The 21,199-nt window shown below is 30.5% G+C and overlaps 1 protein-coding gene across 3 annotated transcripts; it reads right to left on the bottom strand.

Annotated features, from left to right (window-relative positions):
• Positions 1–4,561: 4,561 nt before the first annotated feature.
• On the bottom strand, positions 4,562–21,043 carry LOC119684746 (putative mediator of RNA polymerase II transcription subunit 26). 3 transcript variants are annotated; one of them, XM_038098854.1, is made up of 7 exons: positions 20,112–21,043; positions 19,906–20,009; positions 12,479–13,564; positions 9,054–12,416; positions 8,722–8,879; positions 7,386–8,662; positions 4,562–5,414 (listed from the first exon to the last, which is right to left on the bottom strand). In XM_038098854.1, the coding sequence occupies exons 3-7, from the start codon at positions 13,427–13,429 to the stop codon at positions 4,636–4,638; spliced, it is 6,528 nt and encodes a 2,175-aa protein (XP_037954782.1). In that variant the 5' UTR covers positions 13,430–13,564; positions 19,906–20,009; positions 20,112–21,043; the 3' UTR covers positions 4,562–4,635. The 3 variants fall into 3 exon arrangements, with proteins under 3 accessions (XP_037954782.1, XP_037954784.1, XP_037954785.1); XM_038098857.1 differs by lacking the exon at positions 4,562–5,414 and adding an exon at positions 6,980–7,119; XM_038098856.1 differs by lacking the exon at positions 19,906–20,009.
• Positions 21,044–21,199: the final 156 nt, after the last annotated feature.

Genomic DNA, 21,199 nt, shown 5'->3' with positions numbered 1-21,199 from the left:
CTCAGAATTGACTTCGCGCCATACATAAGACATTCCATCTGATCCAAATAAGTTTATTTTGACTTCGTCTGCAAAAAGTACATTTCGCCAAAATGCTGGACTCTTATTTAAATGCTCTCGTGCAAACTGCAATCTTTTAATTCTATTTTTTGCACTTACGAAAGGTTTGTTTACAGCTATTCTTCCATTGAAATTTGATTCTCACAATATTCTGCGGACGGTTTCAGGATGATAAATTTTTCCAAAATCTATTTTGGCCATGTCTGTCAACTTTGGAGCGCTAATTGTTGGATTTTTTCGAATTTGGTTTACCAAATACCTCGATTCTTTTTCTGTAAAAATTTTATTGGGAGCCTTTCGTCCCATATTTTCTATGCGATTTTCATGTACGAAGCGTTCAATTATGTGTTAAACTGTTGAAGAGCTTATATTTACCATTTCACCAATTTTACGCTGGGGAATTCCCTTTTTAAAGTACTCCAACACTAACTCACGCTTTTCAATTGATGTGCGCCGTCCCATGGTTAACAAAATGCACTCACTTTAATTTTTATATTATTTTTGCTCAAAAACTAGATTACAAATGATCGCAGAATAAAAATATTTTAATTTCTGTGTAATCTGGCGACAAAAATAACGGTATTCTTAACTGCATCATTTAAGCTGTGACATGAATTTTTCATTTGGTTTTGGTTTTTGATGCATTACTAAGGAATGGAAGAAGATTTTTGGGGGTTTTTTTTTTTAAATGAATAAACACACTATAAACAATAACTCTGCATACTTTGTTTTTTTAATTTTGCAAAATATTTTGAAATAAACAACATTTTTCAAAAAATTTTTGCTTGCATCAAATAAGCTGTGAGCCACTGTAGTTCTTGAGTACTTGAACAACACAAGCGATATTGATGCAAATGTTACAGAAGAGTTTGTTTTTTTGATACTCTTTTTATCATATGAATTCATCATAATCATAATCATCTTTGTTATAGACAAAGCTGCACTCTTACTATGAATGCAGCACTTAGTACTATTAATTCTACGAAGACTTTAAAGGTCTCTTGATCTATCTAAGCTGTTAATGATAATCCTTAATACCTTTCTTTTAAAAAAACCTAGTTTATTATATTGAACACCAATTTTCTCAAAGCATCATTAACAGTGTTGCAAAACATAAACAAAACATAAAGCAACAAGTCTTATCAATAATAAACGATCTTATCCCACAACCGACAGATGACATTGTTGCATTGAAAGTCGTATAGTCTAATAAGTATAAACTATATTTAGCTTAAATTATATTATTTTCTGTGGACTCAAACGCCTGAGCGTTATAAGTTCGCATCAAATATTATTTGCATATACTACAATGTAGAAAAACATACAACCCAAAAGTACATGTTAAATCAAGAATTAACCTGTAGTAGAAGACGTCAATACAAGCAATATCTGATCGCAGCACTTAATATACCACACACTTTTATATTACATTACAAAATTGAAGTTTAGCTTATATGTTAATCTTTTGAAGTGTTGAGTAACACTAATTTAAGAATTACAATCTACTACGTGCTAAATATACGAAATGCATACCATGTATCAACTATTTAATTTTAAGATTTCGGAGATAATGAAAGTGAGCAGTTTAGACTACTTCTAAGTGATTCGCCCAGCAATCATCGTGGCACCACAATAATAAATAACAGTGCATATCCCAATAACAGCTGGCGCTACTGCTTGAATTTGCTAAAGTCATACATTTTCTTAACTATCTCAGCACTATTCAAATTTCGACATTCTCAAGTAAAGAAATTCAAGCTGATTTCACCAAGGACAATAGAACGGACCGGGTTACAGCAACAAAAATAGCACAATCGGTCGAATGTATGTCACGGAGCTCAACTTTAAGACTACCCCTGTGTTGCTCACCCCACCCAAATGAACCTTAAAAAGCAATTCTACATTCAGGATTTCTAAAAGATACACAACATAAACAATAACGCTATCAATACGATAAATGCACAAAAAAAAACAATCTTTAAAATATAATTAATATTTTTATATTTAATTTTTGACCAATTTAATTTATTTGTAATATTTCATTAAACATCGTATTTATATTTGTAAATTATATAAGTTTTTTTATTCAATTTCTTTTTTCTATATTTTAATATTTATTATTAATTGTATTTATTTATTTTTGTTTAGATTACTTAAGAAATATTTTAAAATTAAACTAATCGATTTTTTAAACAATTAATATTATTAGTTTTTTTATTTTTGTTTGTTTGTTTTAAAAATGTATGTTATATTGAAAATAAAATTTTATTTATAGATTTAATAGTTGTTCTTTGCAAAATGCAAATAATTTTTTTTTAATATATATTTTTATATCAATACATTTTTTGTTTATTTTAATACATATAATTAATATATAATTTTGCAATCAATGCAAATTTAACTTAATTTGTAAACAAACAAAAGAAATGTGTTTAAAATAAATTTAACTAACTTAAATTTACTATGTAAAACAAATTTTTAACAATTTATTACATGACATACAAAAAAACTTATTCAAAACTTAAAATATAAATTATTGCACTTTAATTAATATGTAGTGTTTTTAATTTTTTTAATTTTTTTTTTACATTTAAAACCAATATATTTTTATTGTAAATAGTAAGATATTTTTATTTTAAAGCTTAAGCAATTATAAAACAATTTTAAAATTTATGTAAAAATAAGTGGGAGGAAGCATATTGTAAATTGAGTAAGTAAACGTAAAAGGACATTAAACCTGAAATTAATTATACACAAAAAAAGAAATCTACTTTTTTATATGCATGTTCATACTTTCAAAATTTGTTACACTTAATATGTTTTTTGTTTTGTTATATAGCTTAGAATAAACAATTCAATTCACTAGTTCATAAAATTGGTACGCCTTAGTTCAATAATAAAAAAAATATAATATTATACATAATTTGTTTGTTTTCAAATTAAAACATATTCTTATTTATAATTAATAATTTTACAATAAAATCTACAATTTAAAAATATATTCATAACATCAAAAATAATATTTAATACTTATTTTAAAAAATAAAGAGCAATTTAAAAACTATAGAATTATATATATAAAGATGATTGATATGAATGAATACTTTTCAGAAATGAATTCAAATTTCACAACATTAAAAATGTACTCCTTAGTATATTTACGCCTATTATTCGGGCTTATATGCCTTTTATATTATTTGCAAGAATTATATGAAATGTAAAATGGAAATGTATATTATAAATTAAAAAAACTAAATAACATTATGCAACACATTAACTGCTATGAATTTATTTTATGCTTGATCAAATATTTTGATATAAGTAGTTTGACAGAAATATATTATAAGTAAGAAATTAAAGTGAAACTTCAGAAATTATTAAATAAAATAATCTAATTTGTTTAAACTTAATAATATAATTTAAATTGATACAAGAAAATATTAAAAACAGGCTTTAAATTTACTTAATTTATCAAACTGTGAACACAAGAATTTGGTATGAATTTATTTTGTATTCTAATAATTATACGAATTGCTGACATATTCAAGGTATACTTTATTTCAATTGAATGCCATAAGAAATGTTTGAGACCATTCCATTGCTTTTAGCGAAAATCAACGTAACTTTAACTAAATACAAAATTTTGCATAAAATAAAATTTCTTATTACAAGCAAATTACTTTCTAAAAAATAATGTTAAAAAAATATTTAAATTTATAATTAAGTTTTGCAAACATTAAAGAATTATTATAAAATATAAATATTTTCCAACGATAAATAGCATAAAATTGTTTTACTTATGAATTTAACCCACAAAATTCTTGCGATTTAGGAATTCAGGAACGCTCTCATAAACTTATTCGAAAAATGTTTGCGACTCCAAAAGTGGGCTCCAAAAACAGTCTCATTCTCACATTTTTGTAAACTTGCTAATCTGCGATATCTTGTTTTCACCTTCAGTTCCAGATAGTTTAAGCTTGTAAGAACCATTTAATAAAACTGAATTTTATACAGATATAAAAGTTTGAAGCGAAAATATTGTTATAGGAATATACGGTATAGTGCAAAAGTAACATCTCAAGCTTCATTCACTATAAGATATTAATAAGACATTTTAGAATTTAAATCATAACAAGATTTATGCATTATTTACTTTTTATAAAAATACAAAATATTTGCAAAGTAAATTTACATATAAATCCATAAAACAATTTATTAAAATAATTCTTGCCTTAATTAATTAATTTTATATCATTTCATATTAATTATAAAATTACAATATTCATAATATTCATTAAATACATTAATACTTTTGTAAAATCTCAATTTTACACACACACAAATATACATTCAATTAAATTAAGTTAATTTGCTTACAATTAGTTTAGCAAATACTTTATGTAATGAGCTTAAACTGTTTTTAATTAATTTTTTTGTTTTTTTTTTTGTTTTTGTTTGTTTTGTATCAACAACTTACAAATAGTTTAATAAAAATGTTAGTTTCGACGTCATAAGAAAAAAAAAATTAAATTAAATTAAACATTTGTTTTAATGTTCACTAGAATGGTTGACAATTTATACTTCCACCGTGAACGGATCGCGTGAATGATGTATCTTCAAGTGTTTATTATGATTCGTTTTTGTTGTGGAGCATTTGCCACAGATCGTGCATTGAAATGGCCGTTCGCCAGTGTGTATACGTCGATGCTCAATTAGGTAATAGTGCCGGTGGAAAGATTTTTTGCAAAGATCACAGGTGAATTTTTTATTACCATGATGTTCACGCCTATGTCGCATATAATTGTACTTTCTAATAAATTTGCAGCCACAGTATTCGCAAGTGTATGGCTTGATCTGTTTATGTGCGTTCATATGGTTTTTAAAATCAACTTCCCGTACGAATGCTTTAGGACAGTGTTCGCATTTGAATGGCTTTGCGGTACGATTTGCATGCACCCATGAATGTATCTTCAGATTCCATTTCGTTGAGAATGATTTATTACAGATTGGGCAACTGTGTTGCACATCCATGGTATGCGATGCCATATGTGCTTTAATTGATGATTTAGCGAAAATTTGTTTGCACATGGGACACTCCATTGGCTCGGCATAATCAAATTTATCGGAATGCGCTAAACGTATATGCCTGCGTAGTGAGTTTGCATGCACAAAGCGATCACAACAATAAGGACAACATTTTGGTTTGGCATCATGTGTTTCCTTGTGCCACAGGAAGCGTGCTTTCGATGCTAACACTTCACCGCAATGGCACACATATTCTTTTTTCCTCATTGTCATTCTGCCATGACGTTTACGATGCTGCGTCAGATTGGAATAGCGTTTGAAATTTTTACCTAACAAAACAAAAATTATATTATTATTATTATTGTTATAGTAATAGTATTAAGTATTATTATTAGTATTAAAGTATTATAAATAGCAATATGATTCGATTGCTTGCATTCTAAATATGAATCTATGCTTAATGCGTATATAAGCTTAATTTCACGAATTACCATAGTACAGAAATAATTTTGCTCTTAATTAATTAGTTTCATATCATTTAGTATTCATTTTAAAATTAAAATATTTATAATATTTAGTAAATACATTGGATAAACCAATGTTTTAGTTGTTACAGTGAAGTTTCTTCAAAAATCTTTATACTTTAATAAGAATAATTGTTATAATTGTTGTTATAATTAGAACATTTGAAGAAAACTAATTTGGATTTATGTGGACAGTTAATCAAGATAATTAGTTGCTTTTGTATAAAAATATTGTTGATATTATATCATTTACCAACTATTCACTTATATGTCGGTGTATATACCACACACAACACACTAATACATGCACACCTAAAAAAGTTCATATAGATTATTTCGACCGCTGTTATAGTAGGTGTATTACTTTACCCTCTAGTTAGGTAGAATATTATTCCCCATCAATATAAACGATTATAAAACTAGGATCAGAATTAAAGAACCAAAAAATATCCGTGTATATTTTTTCCACCTCTGGGATAATAAATCAATTATTTTATCATCTAGATGGGTTGAATAGATATTTTCAATATAATAACGATTAGTTTTAAATTATTGAACCAAACCCAGAAAAAATATCCATATACATTTTTTCCACCTCTGTCTTGGTAGGTTAAGTTAGGTTATACAAGCAATCCGGTATATAAGTACTCCATATAAGTACTCAAAAATTTAAAAACCTCCTTTAACTTTAACTTTTAGCAAAGCCTACATACTCTTTAGACTAAAGTCTTGGAGGTGGCCAAAAAGTTTTCATGTAAGTTGAATAGATCTTACCCACCAATATAATAACGTATAGCTTCAAAATATAGAAACAGGTTTTTAAGCATTACTATTTTTAATTAAATATTTAGGTGTAATATTTCCAATATACGCCTAGAATGTTGTTTAAGTCTAAATCATTAGATTCAGGATTCTCGTCAGGGAATTTATTTTACATCAAATTAAGTTGAACAGAAACAAAATATATAATAACGTTATTCTTCAAAATATAGAGACGGATCTTTTTACTTGAGCAGCATTTGGTTGTCTAAAAAGACGATCTGAATAGCAAACTGGTCAGTCCTAGAACCAACAGAGTTGTTGTTGGTCAATTATTCTAGTTCTAGTCAAATATTTAGGTGTCATGTTGTCTGTGTACACTTAGGAAATCCAAACCTAATTTAATAGACGATAATGGTAAGTGATTTATGGGTTGACTTGTCCAGACAAAAAAATATAATCCGTTTGTTTTTGCAATATAGTACCAGGTCATCATCATCATTCATCAGTTTCAGTTTAAATAGCAAGACAAATACAATTGTTTACTTATAAAAATATAATTATAAAAATATATAGATTACATATTAATATAGGATATAAACACTACTATTTTCTCATAATGCATACAGTTTTCAAAGTATTTTTATACTTAGAGAAATATTTCCAATTCTTGCTCTTGATTCTACTTTTCTTGCTTTTGATTCGACTTTCGGCTTTCGACTCTTTTGATAGTACTTGCGCCACTAATTATCTACACAAAAATGTAACAATAGATAATTATATTTTTATAAAAGAATATATTAATAGAAGCATTAAAAACTTGCGGATATAGTGCAGAGTATAAAATCTGTTTATGTATTTTGTTATAATTTTGTTTAGAGTTTTAAATAGTTTCCACTTGTTTTAGCTATATATATATTCTCTTTCCCTTATATAAACTGATACTAGATATAACATATATTAACACAACTATTATTGTGGCGTAAAATATATTAATTTCTTTAATCTCATACTTACCACAAATTTTACATTTGAGGGGTGTGTGCCCGGTATGCATTCGCATATGTTCAACCAAAGCACTACGAACAACAAATTTCTTATCGCAAATATTACAACCGAATTCCTTCCAACCCAAATGACGTTTGAGATGCAATGAGAAATTTTTCCAACGTTGAAATTTCTTACCGCACGTAAAGCACTCGGCTGGATGTTCAGTGAGATGTGCATCGTATTGTTTGACAGAAGTAAAGTTAGAACGACAAACATAACAAAAGAATATCGATGATGATATTAGTTTCTCCTCGAATTCGCTTAAATTTGTATTTTGCTTAAGCGTGGACATATTAAAAGAGACTAACATACGATATAGTGCCGCCAATTTAGTAGATGTTGTATTCATGCTTAATGGCTGCAATACTGGCTTTTTGTCGATTAAATCACGTGCATTACGATCGTTTGTACTTGGATTACCATTAGCTGGTTGTATTATTGACAAATTTTCTTTGAAATCAATCAATTCACTTTCCGATTTCGGATTCATGCTATTCATGCTTTCACTGATTGTCATTGATATATGTGGCTGTTCTTGTACTTGTTCCATTTCAATTTTAACAATACCATGTTTTGATTCTTCAAGGGATTCGCTATTTTGTGTAGTCATCGACATATTGGTACTGATATTCGTTTGTTGGCTAGGTGCTACTAAATCGATTGATGTAATTGTACTTGTTTGTGTACTGATCAGACGACGATTTTGTCGTACATAATTGTGCACGATTATCATGTGCGAATTTCGATCTTTGAGTTTAGGAAATTCGGCCATACAATGTGTACATTGATACACTTTTTTACGACGCATAGCTGATGTGGTGCCAGCTATCGAAACAGGCATTGATATTGCAGAAGCAGTTGATGGACCAGCCAGTAATGCTAATGCATTTGTTTCATTAAGTTGCAATTGTTGTGTATGCTGTTGTAACAATTGTAATTGTTGTTGCGATTGCTGTTGGTGTGGTTGTTGTTGTTGTTGGTGTTGATGCTGATGCTGATGTTCTCCTTGTTGCTGTAAGAACAATTGTTGTGAAGTAATTGTCGCTGTTGGCTGCACTCGTTTGATTGTCTTTTTCGTTTCGTTTGGATCGCGTTTGCGCTTCTTCTTATTTGCTGATGACGTTGTAGGTAACAAATCTGTTTGTTGCGGAAATAGTCGCGAATTGTGATGGTGATTACCAACATTATTACCACTAAAACCTGTGGTAGATGACGATGCTTCCAGTGGTAGTCGAAAATCAAAACTATAATTATATTAATTAATTACTAATTATGATATATGTATATATATATAAATTTTTACCATTTGTTTTCTGTTCGATTAATTGAATTTGCAGCATTATTATTTGGTGTACTTAAGTCCTGCACTGTAAAGTATTCCTCATGATTCCAACCATTCTCTTGTTGAAACAGTCCAGGAAACGACGATTTAAAGCAACGTGATGAAAGATCCATATGAACCTTTAAAAGTTAATAAAATTAAAATAAAATATAGTTAACAATATTACAAATATAATATAAAGAGTGATTCATTTTAAAATATACATTCAAATTATTTATTTTTACTAATATAAAGATTATATGTATATTATTGGAAACAATAATTCATTTGTAACATTAATAATTTAAACTTACCGGCTGACTCCATGAGTTCTCAATATCGCAATTACTTTCCTGTTCTGAAATTTCACCTTTTGCAGGCATTCTCTCATCGGTGCGTATATTTAAAGCATCTGTAGTGCAACCGCCTGCCAAACTGCTCTCAGTGACAGCAGTAAAAGAAGACGAGGTTGAGGAGGGCGCAGCTTGTACATTAACCAAATTCTCACGTTTACAAGCATCCAAATCAAGATATTTGCCTACATCACCATCTACCGCAACATTGCAATCCACACCTAAAGCTGTATCGAAATCATGATTTGCTGCTGATGCCGAGTGGTGGTTGTACCACTGTGACATCATACCGTGAGGATTACTAAAACGGCTGTCATGTGTATTGGTCGCATGATCAGATGATGTATCATCTACCAAATTGGAATTACTACCTGAAGCACGAGTTGCAGCTGTTGTGACGTCATGATTAATATTCCCACTACCATAGAGAAAACTAAAGGGATAATCATTAAATGCTTGATGTTGAGAATTCTGTTGAGATTGTTCGTTCGGTTGTGCATTTGAAGCTACACCAGCACTGGCAGTATTGTTTAATGCAACATCAGATGCTGACTGTGATGAATACGAAGAGGATATGACAATTTCCTGTACAACGTCAATAAATTCGTCTTCGCAGCGTAATGACGTTGACAGCGAATTATTGCTACATAAACTAGACGCAGAGGAAATTGTTATTGGTGCACTAGATAAAGCTGATGACGTAGCTGTTGCACTTCCATTTGTAGCATTATTCGAAAATATTGAAGTGGATGATAGAAAATTTGTGCCTATAGGTGAAACAGCATTTGTTGATATATTGGGTTTACCTGAAAATTTTTTTGAATTCGCAAATTCGAACAATACCCTTGCATCAGCGGTCACATTTTCACTTGTTGCATCGAGTGTATTAATACATCCAACACTATCACTGTGATTACTTTTTTCAACTTTAAATTGTGCCAAGAGAACAGCATCACGTCGATTTGTTTTTGGTTTTGGTTTTTGTGGCGATTCATGATGGTTTATATGTTCTTGTTGTGTCAACGGTAGCGGATTGCATAAACTAATATGATCTGTGGAAAATGATTTTTCTTTCTTCAGTTCCAAATTCTGTGTTTCCGATATCAAATGTTGTTCCAAAATATTACCACTGTTGCTATCACACATATTTCCGGTTGGTTCACTTTTGATGGCTTCCTTTGAAATCAAAGTATCACTGATAGCCAACAGCTTAGGTTGCTGTTGTTGCACTTGCTGCACTTGCTTTTGCTCATGCAGTATTAGTTTAGCCATTGCAGATGTGGTAGGTTGTTCATCCGAAGCTGTTGGTGATTTTTTAGTGTTTTCATTATTAACAATTAAATCACTGGCACTGGTATGTATATTGATATTTGACTTAAGATTGGCTTCGGCATTTACTTCAGTCTTAATAGATTTTGGTTTAATTACAAGCTTCTTTGGACCCTTCTTTTGTGGTGGTATTGCTAATGGTGGTGGATGTACTAAAATTTTTGCAGCAAATGCTCTAGAATCATCTACTGACTTGCTTGGTGTTTGATTTACTGATTCTATCTCATTTTTAATATTATTATTCTCTTTGGTAATAAGAATTTCAGCAACATATTTTTTAGACTTTTTAGGTATTGGCATTTGTTTCTGCTGTAATTGTGTGGGTTCTTGTGAAGATTGCAATGGTTGATTGGCGCTTGCCATGCGTATGACACTTGTAGCATGACTGGAGCATATAGCAATAGGATCTCTGCTTTTCGTTTGATTTGTTGTAGTGAAAAAATTTTCTGCTGTGGCTTGTGTTATGTTAGTGGGATTATCGTCGATTTCAATTATGCTAGTCTTATTATTATTTTCAACTAATTTTTCAGTCTCATTTTTATCGGCATTTGTAGGTGGTTTTGATTTTGTTGTTATTGTTGTTGTGGTTGTTGGTACTGCTGTTGTTGCTGGTACTGTTGTTGTATTAAATGTTGACAAAGATATTGAAGCATTTATCTTATTTTTAAAATTATTTTGAAAACTTAAATCGTTGTTAATGTAATCATCGTCCAATGGTTCCTCTTTCTCAACTTTTAAAATTGGCATAGGTGTAGTTGCACCAAATGTACGTTTTGAACTCTTATTACTAGAAGCTATTATGTTTCCAACTAAATCCAAATATTCATTTAAATTTAATTGCACATCACTCAGTACGGTTATCGAATTTTTCTTACGTCTTCCATTTGTTGAAGATGTCGTGCTGGTACTGGTATTAGAATTAGAAGCAGTCGAGTTTAAGCCAGAATTCAACTCCGCTTTCGATAATGTCTTAGTTTCACCAGCTTGGTTAGATAATTGTTTCCCTGACCTGCGTTTTTTTGTTTTCTCTACCGTAACGATGTCTTCTTCCACTTCACTCTCACTTGCTATGCTCATAAATTCTTCGTCATCATCATCATCATGGCTTATATTTTTAGGAATGACCTTATCTTTATTCGTGTTTTGTGTCTTATTACTGTCATTATTACTGTCGTGTTCATCTTCATCTTCATCCTCATCTTCATCGTGTATATGTAAAACGCTTGGTGGCGATTGATATATACGTTCTATAACTGAAAATTCACCATTTTCTTTTTCAACGCACTCTACAATATGCTTCGGTGTTTCTTGCACGATAAAATCTCCATTGTCACGTTCCAAATAATGCGCTACTGGTGACTCCGCATAGCGTAGTACTGAAGGCGATGCAACAGAAGCACCTAGCATTGATATGAAAGGGGAGTTTGTCTGCCTAGTTGCGGTCGTTCCAGTTGTGGAAGTTGTAGTACATGCATTTGTATTAGATGTGTTGCTTTGTTGAGATGATAGAGGTGGTGTAGAAAGTTTAAAGCTAAGCGCAGTGGATTCATGCTTCTCGAACGCTGACGAATGATGATTGCTACTTGGTTGCTGTTGCTGTTGACTATGTTGTGTTAAATTTTCTGCAGTTAAATTTTGTTGATTGGAAATAGCAGCTGTTGCAAAAGTTAAGGGCGGCGGTTGTGTAGGTGGCATTTCGTTTTTTGGGTTTTTACTAAGCTCTTGTTTCTGTTTTTCAGCTGTTTTATTATTGGATGTTGCTGTTTGCGGTGTTTGAGACATATGAGCAGCATTACCACGATATTGTTGTTGTTGCTGCTGTTGTTGATGCTGCTGGTGCTGTTGTTGCATTTGATTATAAGCTGTTACTGCAGAGGCCATAGCAATGTTTTGTTTATTTTGGTTATGTTGAGATCGTATTTGACTAATTGCTGTGCCATATGCAGGCGGTGGTTTGTGGTGTTGAGGTTGCAGTGTGGATGAATAAGGAAACAGCTGTAATATATGAAGTATATTAAACAGTTATATATATAACAGCATTAATGTAGAAAACTTACCTGCAATGGTGGTGGAGGGGGTAAATTTGGTGAATAAATAATTTTTAGATTTTGTTGGTGTTGCTGTTGATGCTGCATTACATGCTGATGATGTCGATGGGTTGTGGTTGTTGTTGTCAGCAAAGCGTGCTGTTGTGTTTGTTGCAGTGTTTGAAAACCTAATGATAAATTTGACATATGCTGTTCTGGCATCGGAGGTGGCGGTGGGGGAAGTGCGGCTCGTTGCTGCTGCTGTTGTTGTTGAGAGTTTGGTGTTAAGGAGACACTGGCATGCTGTTGTGTGGTAATTTGTTGGTCCTTAAGTAATTGACTTGTTGAACTATTTTGCTGCTGCTGATAATGCTGTAATTGCTCCTGCTGCTGATTCTGTTGCTGTTGCTGCTGCTGTTTCTGCTGCTGTTGCTGCCTTTTACTACTGAAACTAGTGAAATCTGTTGGTGCATGCGAATTCATTGAATTCGTACTTTTACTAATGCGTTGGTAAGCTTCTATCGCACTAGCGTCATTATAGTTTACAAAGAGTTTCTCAGTGGAACTTTGTTCAGCATCCGTATTCGCTTTTGGCACTTGATTATTATCTATTTCTTCAGCTTTCTTTTGCGGCAACGGATTAGTCATGGAAAAATTTTCACCAAAAGTAAGACTATCATTGGGCGTGCTCAGTGGTACAGGTACTGCCGGTTCTTGTTTTGTTGCCATAATATCTGCATTGCTTGCAATATTAAGGTCAGTGGCATTATCAACAAGTTCGTCCTTTTCTGGTTTTGTTTTATTCTCATTAGCTAAAGCTGCTGCTAAAGCTCCACTTGCTGCTCCATTGCCTCCCAATATAGTCATTTGAACCAAAGCTTTAATCACTTGTTCTTTTGGATGTGTTTCCAAGTGATCGGAGAGATTCATTCCTGCATGCAGGAACAACGTGCAAACAGGACATTGCACGTTTTCAACCATTTTGGTTTTTATTTTTTTGATTAGTTCAGATAATAATTTCAAGAGAAATTTTTAATGTTTCTTTTCATATTAGAATAATTTCTATAGAAATCATAAAATCATCCTATAAATGTGATGCGCCATTTTTGGCGATTTCTGAAAAAAAAAATAAAGAGATATATGAAAGTCCTTAAATGTTTCATTAATTATTAAAATAAAGTTTATGGTATATTTATCATTAAAAAACACTCTGAAATCGAATTTCAGTACAACCCTTTCGTTCAGTAGAAATGAAGCAACAAATTAGATTACAGATCAACCCCAGTTTACACACCAACCCACACCCACCATTGCAACCCGCCAACTCTTTTACTGAGAAGCAAGTTCTTATAGAAGTTTTAAAAATGAACAATCTCTTCAGCCTATGTATCTCTTCAGAAATACATTTATGGTTCTATATTTATGGTAGTACAGTATTCGGTTTCTTATATAGGCTTTTTACAATGACGTTGTATCTTAATTGTCAAATTCAGTTTTCATTTATTAGACAATATTTTCAAAACCTTTCTCCTGCGAAAGTATTCAATTTTCTCACAGTGGAATTAAGATTAAATATTTGACAGAGTTTAATATTTTATTCTGCTTATATTTAGGAACTTCTTAAAAAAACATTCTAAAATTTATTCGTCAGATACAATGATAGATAGAGAGAGGAAGATAGATGGCGAGAGGAAGATAGATAGCGAGAGAAAGATAGATAGAGAGAGTGAAAGGGGGAAGATAGATAGATAGAGAGTGGGGGGAGATAGATAAATAGAGAGAGAGAGGAGATACATAGAGAGAGTTCAGTTTTTAGTTTAATTTAATCTAACAAGATAGATAGGGTGAGAGAAAGGGGGAACATAGATAGATAGAGAGAGGGGGGAGATAGATAAATAGAGAGAGAGACGAGATACATAGAGAGAGTTAAGTTTTTAGTTTAATTTAATCTAACACCACCAGCAAGACAACTCATATACTTGGGAGATCTACTGTGCCTATCGAAAATGTTGTTATTTGGTTTTTTTCTAGTTTTTGGAGCGTTTAAGTTAACACTTGTCTATAGATATCAAGTGCCTCTTACAATTCACACACTAAAGGATAGCAAAAAAATAAAACAAAACGAGTAACAGCAACAAACAAAAACAAAGCTATTGATAGGGTTCCTGTTGGGAGTGATAAGCGGCGCTTGGTTGTTATTATTATTGTAGTGCACAGAGATCTATAAAGTCGATAACATAAAATCAAATCCAAAAACAAACACATGAATATGATAAGGTGATAGTAGTATATATTCCTAATAACATGAATAGAAGTAATTTAGCAACAAGGAAATTTGTGTTGCAACCATTCTCTTATTATTTGCAACTACGTAGTTACATTGTATGAAAACTGAACTGCGGTTATTTGACAAAGTGACACTCTTATATCCCTGCGAAATGTGCGCAATTGTATGGATGACAAATTATTGCTATCCATATAAGGACAAAAGAGCAATAAATAATGAAAACTTAAGACGAAAAGATAAAATGGAACAATTTTGTTCTTTTGCTGATGCAGTACTTACATTCTCGGGTAATATAATTGAAGTTGAGCACTCAATTCAAATTCAACATACATACACATGTACTTATAATTGACATTAACATTCCTTTGTCATAATTAAAAGAGCTTGAGGTGACATAGAACTGAATATAGAAGGCAGATAAAGTAACCATTTTAATATTGAAATTTCTTATCTTATGCCACTTGTTCATACGAAATGTTGTACATATATGTAGATAGATGAATTTTACTATCTATTGCACAGTTGTGGATATATATATATATAGATATATGTTATATATATATTACCAAATCATTTATTACATGGTTTAGCTTGATTACTTTTTAAAAGAGCACAACGAAAAAATCAATGACAAAGACACTGAAAATAAAAGCACATTAAAAACTCAATATGAACACATGGAAGCAAAAAAATATATAAAAAAAAAAACAAATATTCAATTATGCATATAATATTCAAAATTATATGTTTACATACATACTTATACATTGTACATAAATATATGTAGGTATGAGATAATATATTTAACATTCTTCAACGAAGACAACACAGAAAATTTTACGAACAGAGAAGAAAACCAAGTATGTAATAAAATATATATTTTATATATTTAAAATAAACGTGAATAAATGAGGAAGATGTTAAAAAAAGTAGACACAAAAAACAACAAACAAAAATAGCAACAACATTTATGAAGTGCAATTTAAGCTTCTCACTACTATTTAGTAGTTCCCTGCTCGACGCCTCACCGACCTTTGGCATCATACCAAACGAAGGCGTGCATAAATTGCCGCAGAATACAATAACAATACCAAAAACAAAACCAACACAGCAACAGCAGCAACAACAATAACAATAACATAACCTAAAAAATCACAAACACAACAAAAAGCTAAAAAAAGCAACAAACAAAATAAAGTAAAGAGAAAATGTTGTTGGAAGTAAAGCACAGTGGCTACATCATCATCATCATCATCATCATCATTATCGTCATTGTCATCATTATCACCATTATCATATGGTGTTGTTGTTAGAGTTGCGAAGTAGTTTGTAGTAATAAAATGAAGAAGTATAACAACAAAAACAAATAGCACAAAAACATTTGTTGTGTGTGGAAGGCATGTGGCAAGGAAGCGGCAAAGCTTAAAAAGAGGTGCAAAGTATAAATAACAACAAATACAACAACTTTCAAAACAGCTTTTTTGTGCTGCTGAGGAGCTGTAGAAAAAATGATGTGCGAGTGTATGAAGGATTTTTTTGCAAAACGTTTCTGTATACAAGCATAAAAGGGTATGTATGAATAGCAATTATTCATAATAAAAATTACATTTTTTTTAAAAAAAAATACACAACATCCCCAAAATGTCATATCCATGCAAAAGAGTATACAATTTTCGAATTAACATAAACGTTACTTTTTGAAAATTAAAAAAAAAAAAAGTTATTAAAAATGTGTTTTAGGCGTAAATGCGGTATCGATAAATGCAGTTATCGAAATGAGTACGTATATAATTATCAATATGAAGAGGGAAAAAGTAATTGATTTTGAGTTGTGAGCAAAAATAAGGAAAATAATTACATACATTTTATAAATAATTAAAAAAAAAAACGAAAAAAAGCTACATTGTATTTGTATTTGTTGGAAAGTAAAATTGATTTTTCACCTCTCCAAATTTTTCATAATTTGTTTTTCTAATTTTTCTAAATTAAGGACACACGTTTTTAAATCGTTTTCAATTTTTTATGCATATATACATACATAAATATGTTTAAATAAATTCACATCTCTCTGAACTGTACATCAAATTCATGATATAAAATTTTATTGGCATTTTAAACTTTAAAATAAATTCACACTCCGGCATTTTTATTTTATTTTTTAATAAATGCGAAACCATGAAATTAAGCGAAGTCAAGGTCAGAATTGGGAAACAGCCTTCAAATTAACATAAACGCTTACGAATAGTAGAAATACTCAAGCTAAAAGGGTTTGTATCAAATTTATCGCACCATTTCGATATAAAGCGCACATAAAATGGAAAACCGAAATTTTACCCAGTGATATATTAATATAGACAGAGAAGTTAATTCGAAAGAAATATTTTTCATCTTTTATTTATTATCATTATTATTATAAGAAACAATGTTACTAGCAACTGCTAAGATCCATTGTGTTGGCCCTATGCCAACCTGGACATATAAGACTACTGACAAAACTAACAATATTGCTTGCGACAGAATCCATAACTAACTTGGTTCAATAAAAAGCAAATAGAGATAATGAATTCATTTCTTTACAAACAGGGGAGATAAGAAGATCTGCACAATCTGTAGGTGTCAGACTCTTTAATATCATCTTTGCAATCTGATAATGTAATGCATATCGATAAGTAAATATCACCAGATAGATTTACTACACTCATTTCTTAGCAAACTCATGACGAGATCTACATAATCTGATAACAGAAATTATAGGTATTAGTTTATTTAATTTTATCTTTGCATGGGAGTAGTTTAAAATCTTAAATTCATATTTGACATTTCTATGCCCTCGATTAGATAAGACTTTGAAAGGGTTGGAAATTGTATCACCACGTCACTGCATCCTCTGAGGACTATTGTAACAAAAACACCTTAGTTCCACATGCGCGTAGCAATTTAAAATGCAATTATGTCCTTTGGAGAGATTTTGCCTAATTTCGTTAGAAGTGGATAAATACTGAAGTCTGAGTCTGATAAGGCTCTCAAAGTGACAGAATATGTTCTGCTGTTTTCTCTTCTTCGTAACAAAGACTGTTCTTTGTAATACCTAGATCCGATAGATGTTTTCTGACTCCGCAATGTCCATTGAGAAACCCTGTGACAAATCGGATATGAATGATTGAATAAGACTGAAACCTGATTGCTTTAAAATCCGTATATATAATAACTAGTTGTCATGATTATTAAAGTTACTAAACCAATTTCTTATTATAAATTATTTTTATACTATGACAAAAAATATATTTCAAACAAATAAGAGTAATAGCGAGGAAATGTTCAAATACTTTATCTTTGCTAAATGTAACGCGAAAAGCGTCTGCGACCACTTGGATAATCCACTGTAATAAGAGTTTTTTGCAGAACTCTGTTAATGAGTTATTTACTTTACAGGAGTATAGTTCAAAGCCCACTATATCTTCTAAACGGAATATATATTGGATTCGATTAAAAGAGCGCAATTTTGAATTAGTGTGCACATCCACAAGATCGAAAAATTTTACCGCAGTCATTTGCATCCTCTCGACTCTCAAGTTTTTGTGTATAAAGGTGCCATGTAGATAAATGGGGCCTACGTGTCAATACAATATTCTAATAAATTTAAAGTTGGTGGATGTAGCAGCATTGCCCAAAGTAACACAACCGTTTACCTATTTGTTTTATTTTTAATACAAAACTTTCCGTATTAGAGCAGTCAGAGTAATATTACAAACCAGCTCATTCACCCTAATATTCTCTAACAAAGTGTATCTCTTATGCATTTTACATTATCCTATCCTTTTCTATTGTCTTTTATTTTTTTTGGATTTTGATATTTAAGTCTTGTAGTGAACATAGCTTTCGTTTTTTCAGTATTTACGGTAATTCTTCAACTTCGAAAGTAACTCATTATCTCATCAATTACAATGCCATTAGCATTTTTGTCACCATACATAAGACAGGTATCATCAGTAAAAACAAAAGTTAAGTTCATGGATTCCAAACGAAAATCTGTTGTATATAAATTATACAATAAAGAAATCAGTTGTTGTTGTTGTAACCCGCTAAAAAGTGCTTGTAAAGTCTTTGTGGGAGGTGTCGAACGGCACTTGGTTGTCGCTGGTGACGATTTTCTCCGGACGTAGACCCGACTGTTCTTGAAACCAAAGAAGACAGTAGGGATCCCTGAAGGACGCCCGCTTAAATTTTCTTTATAGATAAAAAGTGGTTTTGGACTTAAACCAAAAACTCTTCATTTGAAAAAAGTTTGCTAATAGTTTTATCATTTCAACTGGAATATCATAATGGAACATTCTTGGGCTGACCATACAATTTTTGTATTGTATTAGATTTTAGGGTAAATATTTTTTGTTTTTAAAAAATCATGATTTCTTTAAATTAGGGCGCTTCTAGATTATAATTTTGACTTTTTTAAATTATGTATTTAATTTAGAAGAACTGTTTACAAATTATTTGTAATATTGTCAAAATTTTAATCCAGTTCCTATACCTTGTTATATGAAATTTATTCTAGTTTATATGTAAGGCAAGGGGCTTCTAGATTATAATCTTGACTTTTTTAAATTATGTATTTGATTTAGAAGAACTGTTTACAAATTATTTGTAATACTGTCAAAATTTTAAACAGGTTCCTATACCTTGTTATATGAAACTTATTCTAGTTTATATGTAAGGCAAGGGGCTTCTGGATTATATGTATATAAACTAGAAGGACAGTAATCCTCCATCAATATCAAATGTTTTAACGTTAAGTGCTTATGAAATACTCTTAAGTATCCGCGAAGAGAGGTTAAAATCTCTAGATTTTACAACAATTCCGTTTAAAATTAATTTAATAGTAACAAATCTTAACGATTTAAAAAATAATATAATGTATATTACACTGAATTATTTAATAAACATATGTTTTAATCACATGAGGATTCAGATGTAACACAAATTGCATTAACGTAAAAAAGTGTCATTAAGCAATTATGATTAAAAACTCGATATAACATGTAACTTTTAATAAAAGTTTTTTTCTAGGTTTCTTTATGCAAATTAGAATGAGCAAAAGCATCACGTCAAGAACAAGTCATTTGAAAAAAAATATATATACATAAGTGCTAGTAATAAAGGAATGAGTTCCTACCAATATTGATTTTTCTGTGCAGAGAAGGACGTAATAATTGTTTTAAACTGAAATACACAACACACTGCGGAGTATTGGTACACCTTACAGCACATATAATTATTCTAAAAAAAAAAAGTTATTAATAAATGACTAAAAAATAAATTAATTAATTTAGATAACTATTTTTAAGTAATGGAAATTGAATAATCTTAAACAATGTCTACCTTCGGATTATTCACTACACTAGCAATCAATGGCTGATGATATTTCGGTTGGTAATGATGATCGGTTGCAGTGCCTTCCACTAAGAGTTTTGACCTTATGGTTTTTAGTTTGGGTCACTTGATTTTGATTATTCCTTATTTGGAATTATATATTTTTTCATTTTAATTAGCACGCACAGAGCACCACACAACATTGAATTTATATTTTATCGTCGCGTTTTACAAAATATATTTTTTTTCTTTCTTTCTTCGATAATTTTAGTACTTATATGAATATGTTTGTATATGAATTAAGCATAATAAATTTAAATGTACAGAAAAATTTAAATGTTACACTATATATGTATATGGAACGCACATTGAAAAAAAATTAGCCTAATTTTTTATTTAAATTGGAACGCATTCAAATTTTCAAACACATTTAGTATGGATTAGTATTTGTTATATTTAGGTCTATTAATGAAATTATAGATCATAAATTTTTGAAATTTTTGAAATTTTCTTTCTTGGTGGTGGAAGGCAAGGCAATTCTTTTGTATATGCATTTATATCGATCTATAAATTTCCTCCAAATTTGTTGTGTGTTGCTGCTGCGGTGCTACTCCTTAAGTTATTGTTATTTGCTTTTTTATGTACTGTATTGGGGCTTCCTTCTTTACTACTCCATTCGTCACGGGAGTCTCACAAAAGTCATTCACTCGTTCAATGACACAAAATTTTCTTTCTTTTCGTTTGTTTCTCACTACACACAAAAGAATTTTCACTTTAATTTTTCGTTATTTACTTTTTCGATTGCGTGTATCGGAAAAACTATTTGTGTATATAAAATATTGCGTTGTTATTATTTTAATTTTATTTTCTTCGCAATAACTATATTTAAAATAATTTTAAAATAACTCGACGCAGTGAAAAATTACGTCCACCGTCTGGTTAGTATAAAGTAGTAGAGTAGACAATTTAATTGATTTAAGTAGTAGAAAGAAAGAAACAAGTGAAACGAAATCCAATAAAATCCCATTTGTTGCAAAAGGGAAATTTTAAAATGTACCAATGTATAAATCAAAAATTCAAAATGAAGGTTAATTATA

This window comes from Teleopsis dalmanni, chromosome 2, assembly GCF_002237135.1.
Source record: "Teleopsis dalmanni isolate 2A chromosome 2, ASM223713v2, whole genome shotgun sequence".
Classification (NCBI taxonomy): domain Eukaryota; kingdom Metazoa; phylum Arthropoda; class Insecta; order Diptera; family Diopsidae; genus Teleopsis; species Teleopsis dalmanni.
Note: the sequence above shows the minus strand (reverse complement) of the source record. Positions and strands in the feature narration are given on the sequence as shown.